The 23,351-nt window shown below is 25.9% G+C and overlaps 2 protein-coding genes and 1 non-coding gene across 3 annotated transcripts; 2 read left to right on the top strand and 1 right to left on the bottom strand.

Annotated features, from left to right (window-relative positions):
- Window positions 1-1,975: 1,975 nt before the first annotated feature.
- On the top strand, window positions 1,976-8,659 carry LOC112591455 (adenylate kinase isoenzyme 1). The gene is made up of 5 exons (XM_025335280.1): window positions 1,976-2,130; window positions 6,312-6,376; window positions 6,443-6,606; window positions 6,671-6,787; window positions 7,975-8,659. The coding sequence occupies exons 2-5, from the start codon at window positions 6,340-6,342 to the stop codon at window positions 8,236-8,238; spliced, it is 582 nt and encodes a 193-aa protein (XP_025191065.1). The 5' UTR covers window positions 1,976-2,130; window positions 6,312-6,339; the 3' UTR covers window positions 8,239-8,659.
- A 2,329-nt stretch (window positions 8,660-10,988) lies between these two features.
- On the top strand, window positions 10,989-17,083 carry LOC112591438. Its single transcript, XM_025335255.1, has 7 exons — window positions 10,989-11,546; window positions 14,304-14,485; window positions 15,188-15,929; window positions 15,998-16,106; window positions 16,170-16,294; window positions 16,407-16,661; window positions 16,727-17,083. The coding sequence occupies exons 2-7, from the start codon at window positions 14,309-14,311 to the stop codon at window positions 16,990-16,992; spliced, it is 1,674 nt and encodes a 557-aa protein (XP_025191040.1). The 5' UTR covers window positions 10,989-11,546; window positions 14,304-14,308; the 3' UTR covers window positions 16,993-17,083.
- A 3,890-nt stretch (window positions 17,084-20,973) lies between these two features.
- Trnan-guu lies at window positions 20,974-21,046 on the bottom strand. The gene has a single exon. It is a non-coding gene; the product is annotated as a tRNA-Asn (tRNA).
- Window positions 21,047-23,351: the final 2,305 nt, after the last annotated feature.

Here is a 23,351-nt window from a genome sequence, read left to right as displayed (position 1 = left end):
TAATATTATAATAATAAAAGTATTAAATGGAAATTATAGCTTATTAATTTTAGTAGTTTATAGAAGCAAATTAATATAAGATTATATAAAAAATAACACGAGTTTCTAACACAAATTTTACAAGTTCTAAGCTCAATATTTAATATATAATCTTAATTTAAAGTTGTATCTATTATAATTTAATAGCAAATTATTTGATTGATTTTATTTTTATATAACTATTAACTATATATGAATTTGTGAATTAAAAAACTCTTTTAGTAATAACTAATAACAATAATAAATAATATAATAGCTTTATAGCAATTTTGCTTTTTTTTTTCATTTAATGGTTTTTTATTGAATTCACTCATAAATAACTTTTTTTGCTTATAAAATCACAATGTAGGGGAAGAATATCGAAGAAAATAAATATAATTTTAAAATCTGTTTTATTCAAGATTTAAATAATACCTAGTTCAATTGTATTATATAAAGTGTTGTTAAATTTACTAAAAATAAACGATGAACAATCTATAGCAAACCTACCAAGGTAATTCATTGTTTAATAAAAAGTAAGTTTTTGTAGTAATTACACTACTTAATTAGTTATAACTTATAAGTAAAATAACTTTAATAATATATTAAAATAATTATATGCAATTGTGGAAAAGCTAAGCCGGTCTACGGAGTGAACGAAATAGTCTTTATCCGTATATTTTCATTAACGATGGATTTAATTTTCAGTTCTACGAGTAATACCGTAATCATTATATATATATATATATATATATATAATCGTATATTAATAATATTAATAGTAGATACTTAATTTATTTATTTTATAATACAGGTAATATGTTTTTATTGCAATTGTATTTACAATCACAACATTATAGTCGTAAAAATGATGCCGACGAGCCCAATCTTTTCCATGATTGAATTATTTTGATTTGACGTTTTTTCTACTAGACAATTTACTATTATTCCGACTTACGAGCTTATTGTAGTGTAGAAGTTCACACAGCGCTGGCTGGCTGTGTGTGTATAGACGCGCGCGCCATATTACTTTGGCCCGATCAATACCATTTCGTGTATAATACTATATAATATATAAGTGTACATGATTATACATGATTATACATATATACAATATATCCGTTTTATACTGGGTGACATTATTTTTTTTTAGCTGCTTCGTCCATCAAACATTGTGTTTCAGAACATTTTATTTTAAATAATGCGTTATCCTATTTAATTATTATCAAGATTTTATCAAAAAAAGTATGTTAATATTTATATTTTATTGATATTCTATCATATTGAATTAATATACATTTTAAATTTCATTCTCAAAAGCAAAAAAATTTCCTAAAAATAATTAAAGTATTGTGTTGCTAAATACATGTATTTCGGAATATTTTGTAAAAGAAACCAAACACGACGCTAAATGTATTATTAAAAGCCAAAGGGAAAAAATCAACCCGTATACAAAAAATAATAATTAAATATGAATGTATAAAATAAAATATATGATATATAATACGTTATTTAGGGCAAATAAATCGTAAAAAAATACAGAAATTTATTTTTCAAAGATACGGTGAATTTAATGGGATACTGGATCGTTCGATGACGATGAGTATAATCATTTAGGTGTGTATATTTTTATTTTTTTTCTAACAAAAACCATTCTAGACAATTTTCACAATAATAAAAAAATTTATATATATAGGTAGTGTAATAATATAATCACAGCCGTTGGTGATCGCGTAAAAATAGAGATGACCTTAATTTCCGACCTGCGATACGAGTAGAATCGTGGCGGCTACAACGTGTAACCGTGAAAATATTTTTTCGTAGCGCCAATTGCCAAAATAAAAATTTTCCTTTCCTCGTTCTCCCCCCCCCCCTCTTCGGCTCCTTCGCAACGCCACGATATTATTATTATCACTGCAGCCGTTGCGCCGCCTAATCCACTACAGCCGCTACCGCCGCCGTCACCGCCCAACGAAATAATAGCCGAAAACCTTCTCCCACGGGCCGCACTTTCGTAGTTGTGTTGACGTTTTATGGTCCTCCTTCGCAACAGCAACAGCAGCATAGGTCTCTCATTTATATAATATCCATCCAGTCGTGTCCACAAACACTGTGAGTATAAAAATAATAACATATTGTAAATTTTAGAATAGATACCTACTTTATAATTAATAATATAACAATAATAACAATATCAAATATGCACAGTCCGTGCGTGTATAGCTAGTGTCGATGGGTTTTCAATATATATTTCGGCACTCTTATAGAATATAATATGTATGTGTATATATATATATATATATATATTATATGTATGTATTTACACTCTAGTATACTTATGCGCATCATGTTGTACATTTTTATTGGTATTACACATTAATATTACATATACGAGTATACACTATACACACCAAACACGCATGACGCATGTGTTCATAGTGTAATTTAATCACGTCATTAATTATTTGTAATAATTTTATAAGTAAACAAAAACAACGGTAATTTTCCAGAATGGTCTAACTATGTAATGAAAGGTTATGTTTGTGTGTATGAATGCGGTCCAAAACTAAGTTTATCACATTCGTGGTTCTGAAATTTGGCACATAGCTAATTCTATACCCGAGAATGTGTACCTCGAAACTAAATTTTTAAATTTTGCATTTGAAAGAGGGGCTCATGTAGGGATTTGTTGTTGACTCATGGATTTTTGTTTGTACAGGTTACCATTATTGCATAAATATAAAATAGTTATTGATTGTTATAATTGAATATAATTTTGGACTTGTATTTTATAGTTGGTTGAAATTACTTAAATAACTATGTTAAAAATCTGTGTATAGTTTACATTATTTAACGATGTTTAATTTATAGGGTAAATCCATTGGCATTTTTTAATTTATTGCTACAATCAACTTTTATCAATTATTATACAAAATTAAAGATCTAATATGGATGATTTATGTAAATCCACTGTTTTCGACTGATTTCCATAGTTTTTGTCAATTTATAGATTCAGAAAATCTGTAGTGTCCGTAGAATCCTCTTATCAGCTTTTTTTTATTATTTATGTTTTTATTTCCAACTCATAAATTTTGAATACATATTGTTGTGTAAAAAAACTATCATCTATAGTTACCATTGGTTAAATAAAATAAAATAGTTATCATTACTGGATATCATTTTAATTGTATATTTTATACATGATTAAAATAATCTAAATAAAAAAGTGTGTTAAAGATATGTGTAGAGAAGGCATAACGGGCATTTAATTTTTTACAGGTAACTCTGTGTATGATAGCTGGTGTAATATATTAACTGTAATTTAAACTTTGTTCAATTAGTTGTTTAAAACTCTAAATTTTTCAAACGTAATTGGTAGTTCCAGAGATTAGTGCGTTCAAATAAAAAATGAACATAGTACATAATATATCATTGTATTTAGATATTATACGTACTCGTACAAATGTGTATTTACAAATTTTATTATTGTCTGTGTTTGTATAATCTGTTGAATGTTGATTATGCGAAATCTATATGCGTCCCATGTCGTCACACGCTTGCTATTACTATTGTATTAGGTCTGAGAATTACGAAATAATGTACTCTAAGTGTATTTTATAAGGATTGGATAGGTTATTATAGAGTTTTAAAATATATACACTGGTACTAGCTTTTTATAAGTATATACTATATATTATATAGATAGATAAGCATTTTGGAGGTGTTTTCTACGGTCACTTTGTTGTATATGTTTTAAAATCCTTATATAATAGGAAGACATATTTTTGTAGACATACCCATACTGATTATTGTCACTTTTTTCTTTCTTCATTATTGCATGAAAAAGAGAAATATAATTTTATTTGGATAGGTAATAATATAGTCATTATCGGCGACCACGTTATAACCGCGAGGGAAACCTACAAATAATGTTGGTATGCACCACACAAAAAGGCGTATTAGTATTTAATCAATGAAGCATACATGCGATTTATGTATCATACAATAAATAATTAAGAAAAGAAAATATTTACAAATACATTAAATATCATACTAGCTATAAGTAATGTACTAAATATAATAGGTATGTCATGTGAAAACATTAAAAAAAATTTAATTTATCTGTACATTAATATGTGATAAAGCTTTAGTACAAATGTACTATGATCTATGTATTTTTTTTATATGTTTAACAATGATTCATGAAAAATTTGATTTTAAATCGTCACGTAGTTTTTTCTCGTTTATCTCAATGAAAAGTATTAACTTAAAAATCGATTATTTAAATGTGTATAGACGTGCGGGATAGCTGTAATGTTCATGTTCATAGGAATAAAACAGTACCTAAGTCTTAGGTATAAAATATTATTATTATAGTAGGAAGGAATACCGCTATTATATACCCGTATAAATACATATTATTATTAGTTGTAATTTAAGTCTTTAAGTTGTCAGTCTTGGTTCTTGGAGTACAGATTTATTTGTTAAAAATGGTGAATAAGTTATTTATTTTTAATTAATTTTTTTATTTATCTATCTCATTTTCATTAGAATTACCTTTTCATACACCTTTTCCAAAAATATGTGTCTTATAAACAGCAGAGTGTATTGGATCTAGTTTTTATTTAATTTTACCATTCTAGCTACATAGGTATATTTAGTAATTATTTATAATTTGCTAGTTAATATTGGAAAAAAGCTCAAATTTCTTAGTAAATTTTAAAATAATACACTCGTATTTTAAGAAACTATATTTTTAATTTTTATACAATTATAGATCGATTTTCAATATTCTTTTTGTTGAAACTTTTTTTATTATAAAAATAAGTAAAAACGTGATATACTAATTTTTGGTATTATAAAATAGTATGTTCTAAATACCATACTATATATAATGTTCTTTTAAAAAATATTAACTTCATTTCATTTACTATTACGTGCCTGCGTATTTACCCAATTAATAATTAACTATTTTAATGAATTTAATGTCTGCATTTATTTTGTTATAATTCTCATTTATAAAACTACGAAGTTAGTCATCGGCCTAACTTATTTTCATATTTATCATCTTCATTTATGTTTAGTCTAACGTTAATAGTACAACATAAATTATTTTATGAGCTCTGTTTATGTCTATTGATTTAATTCACATTTGTCCTTGACGTTTTAAAACACTTGACGACGGATGCTTGCTATGTGTTAAATATGTACCTTAACAACCGTAAATCGCAATCTGAATCATAATGTTACAAGGTTATTAATATTTTTTCTGTGAATACATTAACAATTCAAGATAAAACAGTTTATTTTGTATGAAGAAGTCGTATTTGTATTTAAAACAATAATTTAAATTAATTACATCTAATAGTTAGAAAGAGACATAACACTATAATATTATAAGTAGTTTTACTGCAGTATAATATTGTTTTAATTTTTTTTTTCAAAAGTATTTAACAAATATATAAATAATATACTATATTATTTGAACTATGCGGATATCATTCATATTTTAGAATTGCCAAATATTTTTTTACTAAATTTTCATAAATTACATCTTTAATGTAGGTCGTAAGTGCATGTAAGTATTTATCATTAATATTATTAAATTTTATCGGTGAAAAACAATAACAGATAAATTGTGGAAGTGTTACTGAAAATATATTTATAGAAAGTAGGTATTTATAAATAATAGGTATAGTATTTTTCAAATTCTATATACCCATTTAGTTAGTTTTTCAAATTTGACTGTCATGATTTTTATTAAGTAACCTTTTTGAAACCTAGCCAGACTTTAAAAATTACGACCTTTTATTTTTAGATATGCAAATTATGTTAAAGACACAATTTATACAATAGCAATTTTCCAAAAATCAATACAAAATATTTTTGTAACAAAATAAATAGATTTTTGTCCAAAAATTTGAATAATATTATTAATTTGTGAAAATAAAATTTGTTATTCATGTATTTTTGTTCATGGAAGTAATATTGAGTACATTTTTTCATTAAAATCCATATTTTCATATTTTGCTTGTAAACGTGCGCATAATATAATAATATGACCTTCTGTAATATCTATATCTACCCGTTTTGTTTTAAGCTAATGACCTTTATGGGCATTGGGCCTCATCAGATAGCGTGTAGTTTATATGTATATATTATTTATATATATATTTTTTTAATTATATTATAATTCTTTAATTTAATATTATGTATTTAAGTTTATTGTTGTACACAACTGATAATTGTTTCTAAGTTTAAAATTTATTTTTAATTTTTTTTTTTTTTAACAGTTATAAATTATAATCAATATACATCAATATGTCTGAAATCACACTCCCAACCGTTTGGATACTTGGTAAGATGAAAGAATTAAAATAGTTGAATTAAACCATTGTTTATTTATCGGTATTAAATAAAATAGGTGGACCTGGTAGCGGCAAAGGTACCCTCTGCGACAAAATTGTTGCAAAATATGGGTTTACTCACATTTCGACTGGTGATTTGCTGAGGGATGAAGTGAACACAGGATCAGAACGTGGGCAAGAACTGGTGAAAATTATGAAAGAAGGAGCATTAGTTCCGACGGTAAGCTTTCTAGGCATATGTTTATTCAGGAATTGTATTATGGATTTACGGGTTTATGTTTTAGTCTGTTGTGATGGAGTTACTCAATGAAAAGATCAAAAGCAAAGTAGCGACGTCCAAAGGTTTTCTGATCGATGGTTATCCACGTGAAAAAAAACAAGGAGAAGAATTCGAAACTGCGGTAAATTTAATGATTTAATTTATAGATTATTTTTAAAGTAAAAAAGTGCCAATTTGCTTTTTAAAAGTTTAAAACTACTTAAAAGTACAAAATACTAAACAATAGTTTTGGGAGAATAAAAATGGATTTATACAAGTAAAAGTTTAATTTCCAAAACCTTGTATTAACATCATAATAATAAATTTATACACGTGTTCCAAAACAGTACCTTTCTCCACAGTAAAAACCGACTATAAAGGCTAATAAACACTGCAGTTGAAACCTAAAATTTATAAATATAAAAAACAAAAACAATAAATTGTATTTAATTACCTATAAATTACTCAAACATAACATAGGTAGGTATATTGTGAATCATAATATATTCATCGTTTGACAAAGTTATAAATGAAAAATTAGTTAATAATAATAATAAAAAATATTTAAATTCATAAATAAAATTATATCTATCTATTTTTAATAAGGCAATATAAATATTGCTCTTATGTTTTTGTTCATTTAGATTTAAAAATGTTCTTTATTATTTTTCTAGCTAAGTGGTTATTGAATTGTATTTAAAATAATCCATACTAATAAACATTTCTTCGAATTTATCACATTTTATAATAATATTTATTACATATTATACACCACAGTATGTAAATGCTATTTGTTAGAGTTCTATACTATTATTGATTAAAATAATATAAATATTACAGTATTGCTAAAGTATTAGTGTTCTATATACTATAAAAATATGACTTCAACGAGTAGGTATTTTTTAATTATACACGTAACATTAGGTAGATATTTAAAAAGAATGGCACAGTAAAGATTACTAGATGTCTATTTTTATTAAACATACAATGTTCAAGAATAAGAAATTGTATTTCGAATTTTAAATTATTGTAGGTAGTGGGTGTCTTAAATAAAAACCTTGATAAAATTTATAATAGCTAACAACGTCCAACATAACAACATAAAATAGTATAAAAACGTTACCTTCAGTTTTGTGATTTAAAATAGGAAGTTTAATTTTGAAATGTAAAATATCATATATTTTTTAGTCATTTTTAATGTCTACGATTTTTATGACTTTACTTAAAAATTTAATAAAAGTACTTTAATTGAAATGCAAACTCTTAAATTTAAGTTTTGGTAGAATTAATTACTAAAAAATACCATTTTAAATGTTTTATTTTTAATAGATAAAACCGGTAGATATGGTATTGTACTTGGAATCCAAAGACGAGACAATGGTGCAGAGATTGCTCAAACGAGCTGAGACCAGTGGTAGGTCAGACGACAATTTGGAAACAATTCAAAAGCGATTGAAAACGTTCCACGATAATAATGATCCGATTATAGAAGCATACAAGTCTAAAGTAGTGATCATATCGGCTGAACAAAGTGCCGAGGAAGTTTTTGCCGAGGCAGAGAAAAAACTTGATACGTTGGTTGCATCATCTTAAAAATGAAAGTCTTACATCAGTTTTAATGAAAATAAAAATTGGCAAAGCTATGATAAAAGCTCAAAGTATCATTTGAAAAAAATGTTAATTAAAAAGTTAATTTTTTCATAAACTATAAATATAGATTTAGGTTTGGATTAATAAAACATGATAAAATGTCAGTTGTAACTTGGGTTCACCTAAATAATTATTGTATTGTTTTGTTGCGAATTATATTTTAGAATGATACAAAAAGTACAAAAAGTAGGAAATATAATATTTATGTGCTATTGGTTTCATTGCTATATTTAAAAGGCCATTTTTTTTTTTTACAATACTTTGATTATTTATTTTTTAGTGTTACTTTGTTTATTAAAGAACAAATTCGAACCGTTCATTTATTAAGAAGGTGCATACATAGTATAAAAACAAAAATGATTATGTTGATAATATGATTTCAAATTCAAACATAATTATTGTTGTTAATTATGTTAACTATAATAAAGTTGTTATTGCAGTATTTAAAATGTTATTTGCTTTTTAAGTAAAAAATTAAATATTTATGTATTAATACAGTGTGTTTTTGTATTAGTTTTGGGAACTTCCCTATTTTATTATATTCATTAATTTGAATCAACAGTATACCGATTTAGGTAAACATAAAGTAATTGTGTTTATAAAATATTTAAAAAAAAAAAATTAATTTCATTAGAACTTTAAAACTAAATTATTGAATAATATCAGGTTTTCTATTATTATACATATTTTAGAAATTATGTACCAACAAGCAACAATGTATCTGGGTGTACAGTGTACATAGTAATGTGTTACATTTTTATGAGTGTTTTGTCAGGTTCATTTATTTAAAATGTAAAGACATCAAGTAAATAGTAAATAGAAATATGTTTATCAAATATAATGAACCAAGTTTAAGTTATAATTATTATAATGACTAGGGCTCGGAAGTTGATGACCTTAAAAACAATAAAAAATGACCATACAATTGACCATAAAAATGGCAAAAAATGTCCTAAAAAAATTACAAATATTAGTTTTATATTAATAAAAATACATTTTTTAAAAATATTTTACTCTATGTTACTATAAAATTCAAAATATGACATAAAAATGACAAAAATGTCCTTAAAATGGGAAAATTAAAAAATTAAAAATATTTGTTTTATAAATGTCTGTAGTTTAAGTTATCGGTATAATGGTCAACAAGAAACGATAAGAAATGAACTAGTGTGAAATCAGTAAAAATAACTAAAAATGTGGGAAAATGACCTAAAAATCTCAAAAAATGACTTAAAAAGTAATAAACACCAAAAAATGCAAAATAAAAATTAGTTATTTAGATTCACATGCTTATGAAACAGATTTGTGGCCAGGAGAGCATTGTCTAAAAAGTTCCAAAAAAAAAATGCAAAATGCATCAACTTCCGAGCCCTAATAATGACTAAACCTGTCTTAGTGTCTTGCAGAGGTAAGAAAATCTTTGTAGAAAGTAGAAAATTTTGTTTAGAAAATTTCAGATATATAGGTATTTATGTCTAACTCATTTTTATTATATTATTTTCAACTTATTAACTTTAAATAATTATAATAATATTAATAAATTACTCAAATATTCAGAACAAAATGAAAAAGTAAAAATATATTTGGGGTTCAAAATGTCTACTTTTATTTGTATATACATACTTTCTCGCAAGAAGAGTCAAGTAGTCCTACACAGTACCTATCAAATCTAACTAGTTCTTTTAGAAAAAGCCACATCTGCATATATTGTTTTCATTTTATAAACATGGAAAAATAAACAATATTAATAATATTAGGTTCACAATAATCCATTTTACACTGTTATTTTTAAAATTAGAGTGAATTGTACTAATATAAAATGCAAAACAATGATTATTATCAGAATCATCTTAAAGATTTTCATTGATATTTTTAATACAAAGAAAGTTATAAGAAATTTAAAAATTGTAAATTTTGAAATGATCATAACTTGCTTTAAAATTAAAATATCAATAAGTCTTTGAGATGACTAGATTAATATTATCTTACCTTTAAATTTTATAATATGCATAGTATATATTTATAATAATTTACTCAGGTTTAAAAAATATTAAAATTTAAAATGAATTATTATGAACATACAATTTTTAATGTTGTATGTTTGTAAAACAGAGACAACACACATGAGTGTGAAGTCCTCTTAAGGAGATTTACTTATTTTAAGACTTCCAAGAAAATGTATTAAAATGTATTCAGATACGTTTTTTTGGAGTTATTCATAAGCATATGAATAATATCACAAAGAAGCTATACCTACCTATGAAAGAAATTAGATTATTTCAGCTAGTTTGGTTTACTTTTGTGTTCAGCTTATTTATAGATTAATAACAGGTCAACACATTATTGAAACTGCTGAACACAAATTTGATATTATGTCGAACGTTTGTAAAACGGAGACGAAACACTTGAGGATAACGTTCAGGCATCCTCTGTAACTTTTCCACGACATTCTTTCACAAAATTAAATAGAAATCGTAGTCTACAATAGACTCAATAGAGACTAGAGAGTGATCGAGTAGTTGTTCCTTGTTTCGGGCGTTTTAGCGTCAGCCGTCGGCCGTCGGTTAACAATTATCAGCATTGCTGTTATCGTACTCGAAATATTATCACATTTTGGGCCGGTTAACCACATCAACAACAATAATTATACCACGGATGGAGGTACAGGTATCACAAACATGCGCGAACGCTATTTAGTATTTACGGACGATCACACTGGTTTACCCAAAATAGTGGTTTCAGGTTTGAACACTGTGCCGACGAACGGTTTATGCGCATTTGTACTTTTTCCGCATGCGCACATTCAAGGTATCCAACTAATATGTGTGTGTGTGGTGTTTATTGTGTCCCTGTCTAGTGTAGTAGTAGTACTTGCACAGCCGTTGTCAATGTTCCCTGCGTCAGCTGCCATTAAGGTTTTGTCTTTGGTCGTGTTGGTATGCGTCTATGAGAGCTGCGTCTTTTGAATGTGCTGCTCCGTCGTTCGAGTGACTTGTCCATAACATCGGCACGTCAATTAACATTTTGCTTAGCGGTTCGCCGGTTGAGGTCAGCGGAGTACGCGAAATATTCATACGCCCTGCCTGTGGATAAACCTTTGCGTTTACGGTGAATACGATACGGTTGCTGTTTCGATGGAATAGTGAAGAAGGCTCGCCAACGTGGTGTTGCGGACCGATTGTTTACTATCGTTTTGATTGTTCGTTATCTGTTGAGCGTGGTCTATACTGATTTGTTTGAGCAACAAACGTGTAAGTATGCACTACATAAGTATACCTTGGAACGGACTTTGGGGGGGGGGGGGAAATGGCGGATGAGTCGAAATATTATTTTAATTGATTAAAAATGAATGGACTTGATTTTGCTATTTAAGTTTTTATTAAATTATTAATAGTTATTATTTGGATACCAGCATGTTGCCAGTTCAACACTATTGCGCACTTTTACCTTTATACCTGAAAAAAACATAATATGATTTTGTATTTTTACTTTTTCACATTTGAGAAAATACAGCATGATTGCGCACCTTTTACCTAATTATCTTTAAGTTCTTGTCTTTGTTGAAGGTTCAGCTTCGGTTGCCCATAAAATCAGTAGAAAAGCGACACTAGATTATTTATAATTATTGAGTATATAATCGGTGAGTTCAAAATTATCAGAAGGGATATTTTCTATTAAATAAGCAAAAGTATCCTCTACATTTTCCAAGAGTAAACATTTAAGTAAAAAACATTGTTTCAACCAAACACCTAGTTCAGATTTTGAACTACAGTTTTTTAAACTATAATCATTTAATTCAACGACATAAAATTTGATTAATTTTGTGTGCAATTATGTAGTATTTTTTTACATATATAAAGGTAAAAAGTGTGCAATTGTGTTACGCTCGTATGTTGCATAAGATTATAGGCCTAACTAATGCATAATATATTAACATGTAAGTTCAGAAATTACAATTTAGTATTGTTGGCTTAAAAATTAGAGTGAATGAGTTGTGAATACATGTAAAATACAATATCATTCATAAATCGTTTAAATATTAAAAAAATCTAAATAACCATTGAGATAATATAGAAAATGTTCTAACCAAATATTTGATTTTGATAGGTAATTGGTTATTTCACTTTAATAACACAAAATTGAAACTACTAAACGAAAATATGCTAAGTTATCTGTTAGATCAGCGGTTTTCAACTTAAGGTACGCGACATGATCTCAAAGGGTATGTGAAAAAAAATTGGCTAATGGCAGAAAATGTTGAATTTGTTTATTTAAAACAATTTGTTTCGAAAATATTCATTATATATTATTTAAAATAAAAATTTGTGTTACAAATTAAAACTTTACCATCAACTTATCTAATAGATATGGAGTATATAATGTAACAGAATTTTTTGTTTAAATATTTTAAAAGTAGTTATGTAAAAAAGTTTAAAAATGATAATAAGGGGTACAATTAAACAAAATATTAAACTTAGAGGTATGGAACGAAAAAAGGTTGAGAACCGCTGTATTAGACGAAGACACACATCTGGGTATGACCACCTCTTAACATATGTTAAAATAAGTTAGCAGTGTTCTATTATTTAAGTTATGAGTCATCAGGGCTAAAAATTAGTCACTATTTTGAAATTGATTAATTTTTAGTTATTTATTTAGAAAACAAGTATTTTATATAATTTATTATTTGAATTTGTTAAAATAATATTATTATGATACGTATATTATATTATATTATGTTTATAAATGAGTGTTTTTAATTTTATAAAAAAAAATTGTTCCTGTAGACTTTTGTTCCATGGATTATTTGTAAAAATATTTTAACATGTTTTGTGGACCAAATAATTTTTTCAGAAATACTTAAATGTCAATTAATTATTTAAATATTTAATAACAGCAAATTATTAGTTAAACATATTTTTGTAGGTTACTTTTATAATTAAATTTAGTCTCTTAGTCACTTTTTTAATAGTTTTTACTACTTCTAGTCTTGAGCTATCTGCAATCACTGTGTATGACTAACCATATTTTACACATTCAATCATTTTAAGTACACTTTTTTAATCATTTTTAATATATTTTTAATACATATGTTTGAGATATCAACAATAATTTTCTACTAATAAACAACTTAAATACTTTTTATAATTTATCTTTCGTACTACAATTAATTAATATTTTTTTTTTCTGTTTAGGAATTGATAAATATTCAATTTTTATTTAAATTTCTTGTTACTAGGTAAATAAAATCAAATTTAGGAATGAAAAATTCTATCTGTAGTGTTTGGAAAATAAATAAAATATTTAACTAAACCATAAAATACATTAATAATATAACTAATTTATATTATATTATTTATATAAATATTACTTAGTAGGATCAGCAATTAACAACTTAAAATTTTTAGGTATCTTACCGGTTGAAAGTCTATATTAAAAATAGTTGTTATGTTTATAATAACAAATTATGTATTATGGAGATAATATGAAAAATATATGTAATAAATAATAAATGGATACTTAGAACATATGATACAAAATCAAACTATTTTAAAAATTATTTTGTAAAAAAGTTGTGAGGTATCTGAAACTTACGGTTTTTAATTAATGCAATTTAATATTTAAAAAAAATTCTTTAGCATTAGGAATTCTAAAAAATATATTATAATTAAAAACATTGTTAATTAGTTATTCATGATATTAGACTAGTTTGTTTATGTATCATAAGCTATTTAACTTGATAAATTCTATTTATATATATTTGTAATATTTCCAATTATTTTCAATTGTTATAAATTAATACCTATATTATAATCATAACTCTCCGACCACTACTAACTTGTTTAACAGTGATAGATATTATGAATAATTTGTATTGTATAATCTTATAATACATTTAAAGGATATTTATGTAACTTCAATTATTTTAGTCTTGAAAAATATAAGACAATAATAAGTATTATTTATGTTATATCATTTTTAGTTAAAATTATATTGATTTGTTTTAGTTGTAATGATGAACAATATGGAAGAGATGGAATCTGATGACCAGTCTGTAAAAATTTATTTTGATAATGATGTTGATGTTGAATTGAATAAATCATACTTAATCGAACATAGTGCATATTTTCAAGCTATGTTCAGTGGATACTTTGTTGAATCTCAAACAGGACATAAAATACATATAAAGGTGTCTATAGATGTATTCATGATTAAAATTTATTTTTTCTTGCTTACCTATTATTTAGTGTTTATAAATTGATGCTGTCTTGGAAGTATGCCTATTAATCTACAACCCTGTTTTAATCTGCCTTTTTATTTATTGATTTTATAAAGATGTTTCTTTTTTCTGCAGATTCATCCTTTTTGGATAGTATATTATCCATTATATTCATTGCATTCATATAACAATCCTGAGCAAAGACAAATTCTGTCAGCTATATTATAAATTATATTTTATCATATATTTATATCTCTACATAGTAATCTATTTTACTATTTCTTATTATTTAAATATACTTCTCTTATGTTAATTTTTTGGAGGGATTTATTTTACAATATACTGAGAATTTTCGATTTTGACTTTACTAACAATTAGACCTAATTTTCTACAAGAAATTTCTATAATTATTTTTCTTATAACCTTATAGTATATTGTATTATATAAATATTAAACATTATAAAAATTAACTAGTTATACAGATTATAAATCTAGGAATAAGCATATTTTAAGTTCATTGTTATACATATTATGATGTATATAGTTTGATTATGAACTTTTTGTTTCTTCTAATGACCCAATAGTCATGGTTAAGAACTGTTAGGTATTTTAAATACATTTATTATACTCATGCTCATGAAAAATATTTAAAAAATCTATTTTGTTATTTAGGATATAAGCCATACCGGATTCATGAATGTCCTTAATTGTTTGGAAAATAAGGAAGTTGTTTTTGAGAGTTTGGAGGATTTACTTCTTACATTGGAAGTATCACAGCTTCTTCAGTTTTCTTTCATATATCTTCAGGCGGCTAAAATTATCGAAGAAAAATACCTGTTTACAATTTATGCGATAGATGTATTACCAGAAGTTTCTAAGCTTGGATTGCAGAACATATTTGATAAAGCACGTGCCTTTGTTTTGTATAACTTCAGAAAAATATTGAAAAAGAATAAAGTTGGTTTCTTGAGTCTAAATGAAGGAGATTTACAATCATTGTTGAATAGCAATAGTTTAAATGTTGGCAATGAAAAAGATGTTTTCGATTTAATCATTGATTGGTGTTTAACAAACAATAATTACAATATTGAGTATGAATTGGTTGTTAGTTGTGTGCATTTTAATCAAATGACTAAAAAACAATTGATATGTTGTATTTCAATGACTAAAAATTTAAATTTACAAAATGTCATCAAGCCGTATATAGATTTTGCAAAAGATGAGGATGAATACATAGTAAGTAATGTAATTAGACCGTTTAGATGTATTCCTTTTGGTTTGTGTGCTGTTAAAAATGAAGATGATGGTCAATCTTTTATCTACCGCTGGGATTGGACTTCTATGCAGTTTATAAAGTTTATTAGATTGGATCCATTGCCTCTTGATACAACTGGATATCATGTGTTCGCTAAAGGTAACAAAAATAATTTATACTTATTGTATAGTATATATAGTATTTATTTAATCTTTAAATTTTTATAGATTTAGATATTTATGTGTTGGCTGGTGAAATTGCATTTGGAAGAGGAACATGGAATAAGGAAGGATGGAAGTATAATTTACTGACAGAAAAATGGAAGAGATTACAAAAGTAGTTACAAATTTTAAAATATTTAGTGGTTAATATAAATAATATTTTATTAATTTTTTTTAGTTTTTATCCAACCAATAGACGCCATGGAGTTGGATGTTTTTGTGGCAATGATTTGTATTTAATTGGAGGTGTTACAAAACACAGATTGCCAAATCAAATAATCGAGCACTATAGATATAGTAGAAGTAAATTATTTCTTTTCTCCTTCTTGGCTTTATACCTCTTCAAGATTCTTTGCTACTATTATTTAATGTAATTCTATTAGTAAATTTAATTTTTATAATTTATTTGTTTTAGGTAGAGATACACTTGTTTTAGTTGGTAACAATGAATGCCCATATTTTCGACAAAGATCGAATAGAAAAATGTTTACTAGTTTGGAGCATAATGGTACCTTAGCATTGATAACTAAAGATAAAGAACCAAAATGGTATGACCTAAATATTGTTTCACCTAACAGAGGAGGTTATAAGTGGAACAGACGTTTGATAGATTTAAATGATGAAGTGGTTATTTGTGCAACCTCTTTTAATAGTATGGTTTACTTGCTTGGTAAGTTCTATGTTTACATAAATAAATTCAAAATAATCATATTTTTTTTTTTATGTAACTTACAGCTTATGACGAGAATCGTATTATTAGTTTACACACTTTTTGTCCAATGTACGAGTACACCGAGAAGTTGAAATCTTTTAATATATTATTTGATGAAGCAACTACTATGTGTGCTCTTAATCATGATAAAGCCATGGTGTTTAAAAATGATACTTTGGAATGTTATTCTTTTTACAACGACTTCTTTATAGAATATAAGATTCAATTGAATTCTTTTCACTCCGACTATTTATTCAGTGTTCCTATTTATTTGAATAAGAGATTTTAATTGATTTTTAGTTAAGTAGTATAATTTATACTAATACATATTTAATTTATAATCTATGTTCATGAAACTTAATAATGATTCAGACTATAAAGTTGAAATTGATATGTTAAACTATTTAACGAGATCTATTTTCTTTATTAATTATCGTACAAATTATATTTTACTTTTCATTCCATTTATATATTAAATTTAAGTTATATTATTGCAACTTTAATTTTTTATGTTTATATATTTGAACATATTTTTTTGTGTTTCTTAACTTGTGTATGTGAGCTATGAATCTTTAGTTCTATTTAATATTTTTGTAATCTTTGATTATTTTAATATTTCTAATACAATGTATCATAGTATATTTTACCGTTTATCATGTTAAATTCCATAAAAAATAAAAATATTAAATTATTTACAATAATAGCATCTTTGGTTGATAATAATAAAATATTTATTAGATTGAGAGTAAATTATGCACATTTGGCCGTTCTATAATTTATTGATTTAAATTAATATACATGTAATTTTAAACAAGTTTTGAGCTCAACTGAATGAGATGTTTAATTATTTTACGTATACTAGGTATGAATGTTACTTAGTGTCTTGCTTTTTATGTCATTCCTAAAATATCTTCCACTTAATAACTTATTTTTTTTAATTGATCTTACGATATTCTTTCTAAAATGTTCTAATTGGATTACAATTAGTCAATAATTATTAGAAAGGCTGAGTAAAAATTATTAAAAATTTTAATGTTTAAGTGAAAAATCTAATATAAGTAGTTGATGAATATGTTTTGTTCTTTATTGCTAATAGTTAAATGTTAAATGGCGAAAACTAAAAACTTATGTTACAGTTTCAATGATGATGAATGTTAATTCTTGAAGTTGATATATATGTATATGTACTATTATAATGTGCTATGTTTACGTATTGTATGTGGTATGTTTCAGCTTACATTTTTAAGTTTGTATGTTGCATTCACCATTTATCACAATAATTAATTATGCGATGAAAATGTATTTGAATTTAGTGTATGTTTTATTGACTGTATTTATGCTAAATTTTCTACTTGTATCACTTATTTTATCTATTTTATTGTAAAATATGAATCCTCAATGTTCTAAGAATACTATTAGTCACATTAAAATAAGCTAGATTATTCACTGTATAAATGCCAAATGGTAATAATACATTTATCTATTAAATAATTTTCTATAAAAGACAATTGTAAAATCTTTTTTTTTTTTTTGATATTTTATTATACAGTATCAATAAATATATATTAGAATAATAGATTACATGAATGTATGACAGTCTTGGTATCTTATGTTTACATGTAGTTTCATATAAATAAAGAGCCAAGTTCAATAATTTTTAGTGTAACCATTTTAATGTTAAATAAATTAATTATACAAATTATCAAATACTTTTATTTTTAAGAAATCATTGAATTTGTATTTGCTTAATCGTATTTATGACTTGAAGTCATTATGGTACTTCTTAATGTTAGAATAGTGTTTTTTAAACTTTTTTATCTGTGGAACCCCTACTTTTTTTTAAGATTATTTGTAATAAAAATTATGATTATTTTATATAGGTTATAACAATGTGTTTAAGGTATTAAATTAAAAAAAATATGGCAAAATAAAAATAAAAATAATAATAATTGTACAAATTTTGAAAGAATTGCCTAAGCTCCATGGAACCCTGTAATGATCTCTGTGGAACTCCGGAGTTCCGCGGAACACCGTGTTAGAATTACCTAAACATGTTCTTAGTTATTTAAGTTGTTCAAAATGTCTCATTATTAATAATTATTCATTTTAATTAAAAAATTATCGTTTAGTTGTTAAAGATAATTTGAAATAATTTAAAATAAAATGGTATAAGTATTTACCACTAGTTGAACTTAATATTTAACTTTTGTTGCTTGAATTACTGAAATTTATGTTGGACATAAGAACTATGATTAGGTATCCTTTAACAGATGTGTAAAGTTAAGAAATATTGCATTAATTGATTTATAATTAATATATTTTAATTAATATACATTCAATAAATTTGTCAATTTTGAATAAAGTACTTGTTAAACTTATATTTAAGAAAATTTATCTGTGTTTTTTTTTTTATTAAAATATATCTAACTCGTGAAGATTTTAGTGACAGTTGTAGAAATCAGATAAGACTTCTAGAAATATGCTGAAATTTGCTATGATACTCATTACTAATTAGTCATTATGTTTAATTGTTAACGGATGATTCTGAGTGGAGCAATGCATTAATGTATAGATTTAATTAACAATGTGTTTGAATGTGAAACAACTCAAACAGCAATGAATTTTTGGTATATTTCATAATTTGGAGCATTAAAAGCACATTAATACTTTATTTTGAGTATGGTTTCTGACAAAAAATTTAATCTAGTTGGTATTTACAGTGATAATAGATAAAAATTAAATTCCAAAACAAAAAAAAAAACAGGAATATTTACTAGTTTACTACTTTAGTTTTCATCAAAATATTTTATTCTGTTACAATACTTAAAACTTTCATTGTATTTTAGTGAAATTAATAAAATATGAATAATTCATGGATTAATTTAAATCAGTGGTCGGAAACCTTTTAGACTCCCGGGCCACATTTATAAATTAAAAAGAGTTCGCGGGCCAGACAAAAATTAAAATTTTATATTCAAAATTTTAAACTAAGAAAAAAATATCTGTTTATAACTTTAAAATAATAGATTAATAGAACATAAAAATTACAGTTTTTAATAATATTATAATATAAAAGTATGGAAATTACAACTGCTTATTAGGCTTAATGTGATTTGAAAAACGCAATGTTACTGAGCACAATCGAAAATTAAGATTATAACCCAAATACACTCGTCGTATCTACTCTATCTTATCGGTAACTGTCAAGTATATCTACTATTACAAAATATGACTGATAGAAACGTTCAATTATATTCAATTAAATTTCATTATTATTTTTTATAGAATTTAAAGCGGGCCGTATTTAATAGACTCGCGGGTCGGATGCGGGCCACCGGTTGCCGACCACTGACTTAAATATTTATTTTAAATGTATTACTATTGTCAGGGTGTGTGCCTTAGGCTAGGATCACACTATGCGTTTTGTCGGTTCCCGACCAACCGGAGCCGAACCGCAACACTTTAAAATAAAATAGATTTAAATATAAAACGCGTTATCAGGGCCAGACTAGACCGATTTGCGGAACCGATTAAAAAACCGTCTGGAAGCGACCGCAACGTGTTGCGGCCCAACCGTCCGGTTGCGTTTCGGGATGTAAAGCACAACACATGCAATGCAGTTTGTCCGATCACATTTGCGCGGATTATCGGTAACTGAATACTGAAATTGAAAATTTTATGAATAATTAATAATCATTTTTAAATTTAAATAATTAAAAAACTTAAAATATATTTGTAATATACATTATATTTTATTTATATTATAGATGTATATTATTATTTATTAGCATAATTAGTTGATACACGTTTTAAATAAAAACAAATAATTCTAATCATACAACCTTTTTATTATTTTTTACTTATAATGTTAGATACATTTCGTTTAAATAAAAAATCAGTTTAAAATTTAAATTAAAAACGATTTTCGGGCTTTTTAATCTCATTTGTATATATTCGGTTATCGATAAAACGCACAGTATGATCGATCGTCCCGATTGCGGTTAATCGGGATACTGGATAGTATTTTTCGGTTGCCGACAAGACGCATGGTGTGATCCTAGCCTAAAACTAGTCAGAAATAATATGTTTTTTAAATAAGTTATTTAGGTTTCATTTACATTTTTAAAGTATTAATTCTTTGGTTTGATTGTGACCAAATCAATATAATAAGTAATTTATAAATTAAAGTAGTTTTCGAGTTTCACATATTGTTGTAATTGTCTAAATAGTGACATTTAAATTTCAATAAAAAAATTGAAAAAAATTAGATCGCCCCCGGGTGGGCTCGAACCACCAACCTTTCGGTTAACAGCCGAACGCGCTAGCCATTGCGCCACGGAGGCTTGTTGTATTGCTTATAGTAACATATTATATTTAGGTAAATACGACAAACATTTCAGTATTAACAATATTGTTTTAATTATGTCATAATAGTGTATGCTTGGTTTTTATTTCATTAAAACAGTCAAAAACTTTAATAAATATAACAAACTAAAAAACACACAAATACAAATTATGATATTTAACATTTTTTTGTATAATAAACGAATAAATAATAAATTATATTATGCAATCATACAATCATGCAGAACGTCCTATTACCTATTTGTACCTATAATAATTGCTTCATACATTTTTTTTTCATTTTTATTTTTTTTGTGTTTTAAACTTGAACGGCATATGCAAATTTCCATACAGTTCGTGCGACTGAGTTTGTACACTGCATGCATGTAAGTTGTAGGTATGTCGTATTTAAATACCTAGGTACCTAATAATTGCCTACCCAGTATACCTAACCTATTCACGGTACATGATTTATTTCTTTTATCTTTTTCGATTAATTTCTGTGGACACTTGGATAGATAGATACTATAGATTTGAGCATGGGTAAATGGAGTAGGTACTAAGGTAAGTACGTATTTCAGTATTTGCCAACTATTTACATAATATGAGCAATCCAATGAATATCAATAATATAGAAAAAAATATTATTATTTGCTACACACTTTTGAATTTCGTAGTAGATATTTCATTTTTTGTACTACACGTCTACACAAAGTGTGTCGTAGTCACGCAATTTTAGGGACTAGCTGCATCTGAATTGTAGGTTTTCGATACCTATTTTAGATATAGGCGGCATACATCCGAATTGGTTTTCAATTATTGGCAAATTTTTGTTGCGGGCTACCAGAACAAAAAATTACATATATTACATTGTATTGTTATGTACTGAATGATAAAAAAAATAATATATGTATGTTAAATTGTTTATAATTTTTATATCGTTTGATTATGTGATAACTCTAAAATACACGCACAATGCAAGACTTTCCTCATTGTTTTAGTACTAAATTATTAATTCCCTCCCCCCTCAAATTGTACATAACAAGTACTTTAAGAGTATTATTAACAAAATAGCACCCACCATAAAAAAATCATAAGTATATCCGCCATTGTTTTCAATAAAGACTTTCCAAAAAAGCGAAATACTACTATTTAATATTATTACTACATATTTCTCATCATTATAAATACGTATGAAATAGATTAGCATTTAGATAAAATTGATGTTGTATTATCGATACAGACGATTGACGAATATCTAGTCGTTATTAGTTAGTCGGTACCAGATTCAGATATTCAATAAAGCATCGCAATAACAGCTGAGTGTACGTATGTAGTGATTGAATTTATGTTTAAAACTTCTCCAAAATGGAATTTGTGTACAGTGAAATAAAAAATAAAAATCTTATCGCATTAGATAGTTGTGAATTTGGATTTCAAAAAAAAACTATAACTTTTAAAAACCCGAGAACCAATTCGGACATGCCGCGTAAGGTGTAGGTGGTACCTATAAGACCTATTAGATATCAACAATAGTCAATATCCAATTTATCAATTGGTAATTAATAATAATCAAATGTATAAATTTATATCTAATTCAATTATTTTTCAGTTTCGAATTTATTATTTATTATTATGCTATAACTCTATAAGTACCTACCTACCTAGTTATCCATGTTAAATTACTTCGTCATTAATAAATTAACCTACCTACCATAATATCAAAAGCAAAATAGATTATTTTAATAACAATATCAAAAACATATCATGTAATTTTTTTCTTTGTAATATAGATAGGTAGACGGACCATTTTCGCTCATAATCGTTTTTCATGTGTAATGATTTATCATTGAATTTGAATTTAACATATTTAGGTGCATTACAAGATTTATTAAGAGGACGCTATACCTAAAGCGTTTCGCATGCAACGACCGAGAGAACGCGCTGTTAGGTGTTTCGCGATCGCAAGCACGCAGGCGTTACCACGCCTTACTACTCAGTATTGGTGGCTGCCGGCCGACGATTATGAATTCCGGAAAGACGTTTATTATATTCTCGACTTTCAGTCGTTGCGGATCGCGTAATTAATTCAAATGCAATGCGCCATGATATTCTTAACTCCGCATCCCATGATACCGATTAAACTTTAAGTCCGATTACCTAAATAAATGTCCAATCTTACCTCACTTAGAATATATTATAACATAACGATTTGTAGTTAATTAATTATTATAGTAATATAATATTAAAGCTCCTATTTATTTAAATAGTAGGTATTCTATTTACATAAAGCATATACATATA

The sequence above is a fragment of the Melanaphis sacchari genome, unplaced genomic scaffold (genome assembly GCF_002803265.2).
Source record: "Melanaphis sacchari strain LSU unplaced genomic scaffold, SCAv2.0 Contig134_pilon_pilon, whole genome shotgun sequence".
Taxonomy (NCBI): domain Eukaryota; kingdom Metazoa; phylum Arthropoda; class Insecta; order Hemiptera; family Aphididae; genus Melanaphis; species Melanaphis sacchari.
Note: the sequence above shows the minus strand (reverse complement) of the source record. Positions and strands in the feature narration are given on the sequence as shown.

What these genes read in the sequence shown, in the direction of transcription:
- LOC112591455 (XM_025335280.1), top strand. Translation starts at nt 6,340, where the DNA reads ATGTCTGAAATCACACTCCCAACCGTTTGGATACTTG. An exon ending in CCCAACCGTTTGGATACTTG is followed by an intron (nt 6,377 to 6,442) that starts GTAAGATGAAAG and finishes TAAATAAAATAG; the next exon opens with GTGGACCTGGTAGCGGCAAA. An exon ending in AAGGAGCATTAGTTCCGACG is followed by an intron (nt 6,607 to 6,670) that starts GTAAGCTTTCTA and finishes TTTATGTTTTAG; the next exon opens with TCTGTTGTGATGGAGTTACT.
- LOC112591438 (XM_025335255.1), top strand. Translation starts at nt 14,309, where the DNA reads ATGATGAACAATATGGAAGAGATGGAATCTGATGACCAGTCTGTAAAA. An exon ending in ATATCATGTGTTCGCTAAAG is followed by an intron (nt 15,930 to 15,997) that starts GTAACAAAAATA and finishes AAATTTTTATAG; the next exon opens with ATTTAGATATTTATGTGTTG. An exon ending in AAATGGAAGAGATTACAAAA is followed by an intron (nt 16,107 to 16,169) that starts GTAGTTACAAAT and finishes AATTTTTTTTAG; the next exon opens with TTTTTATCCAACCAATAGAC.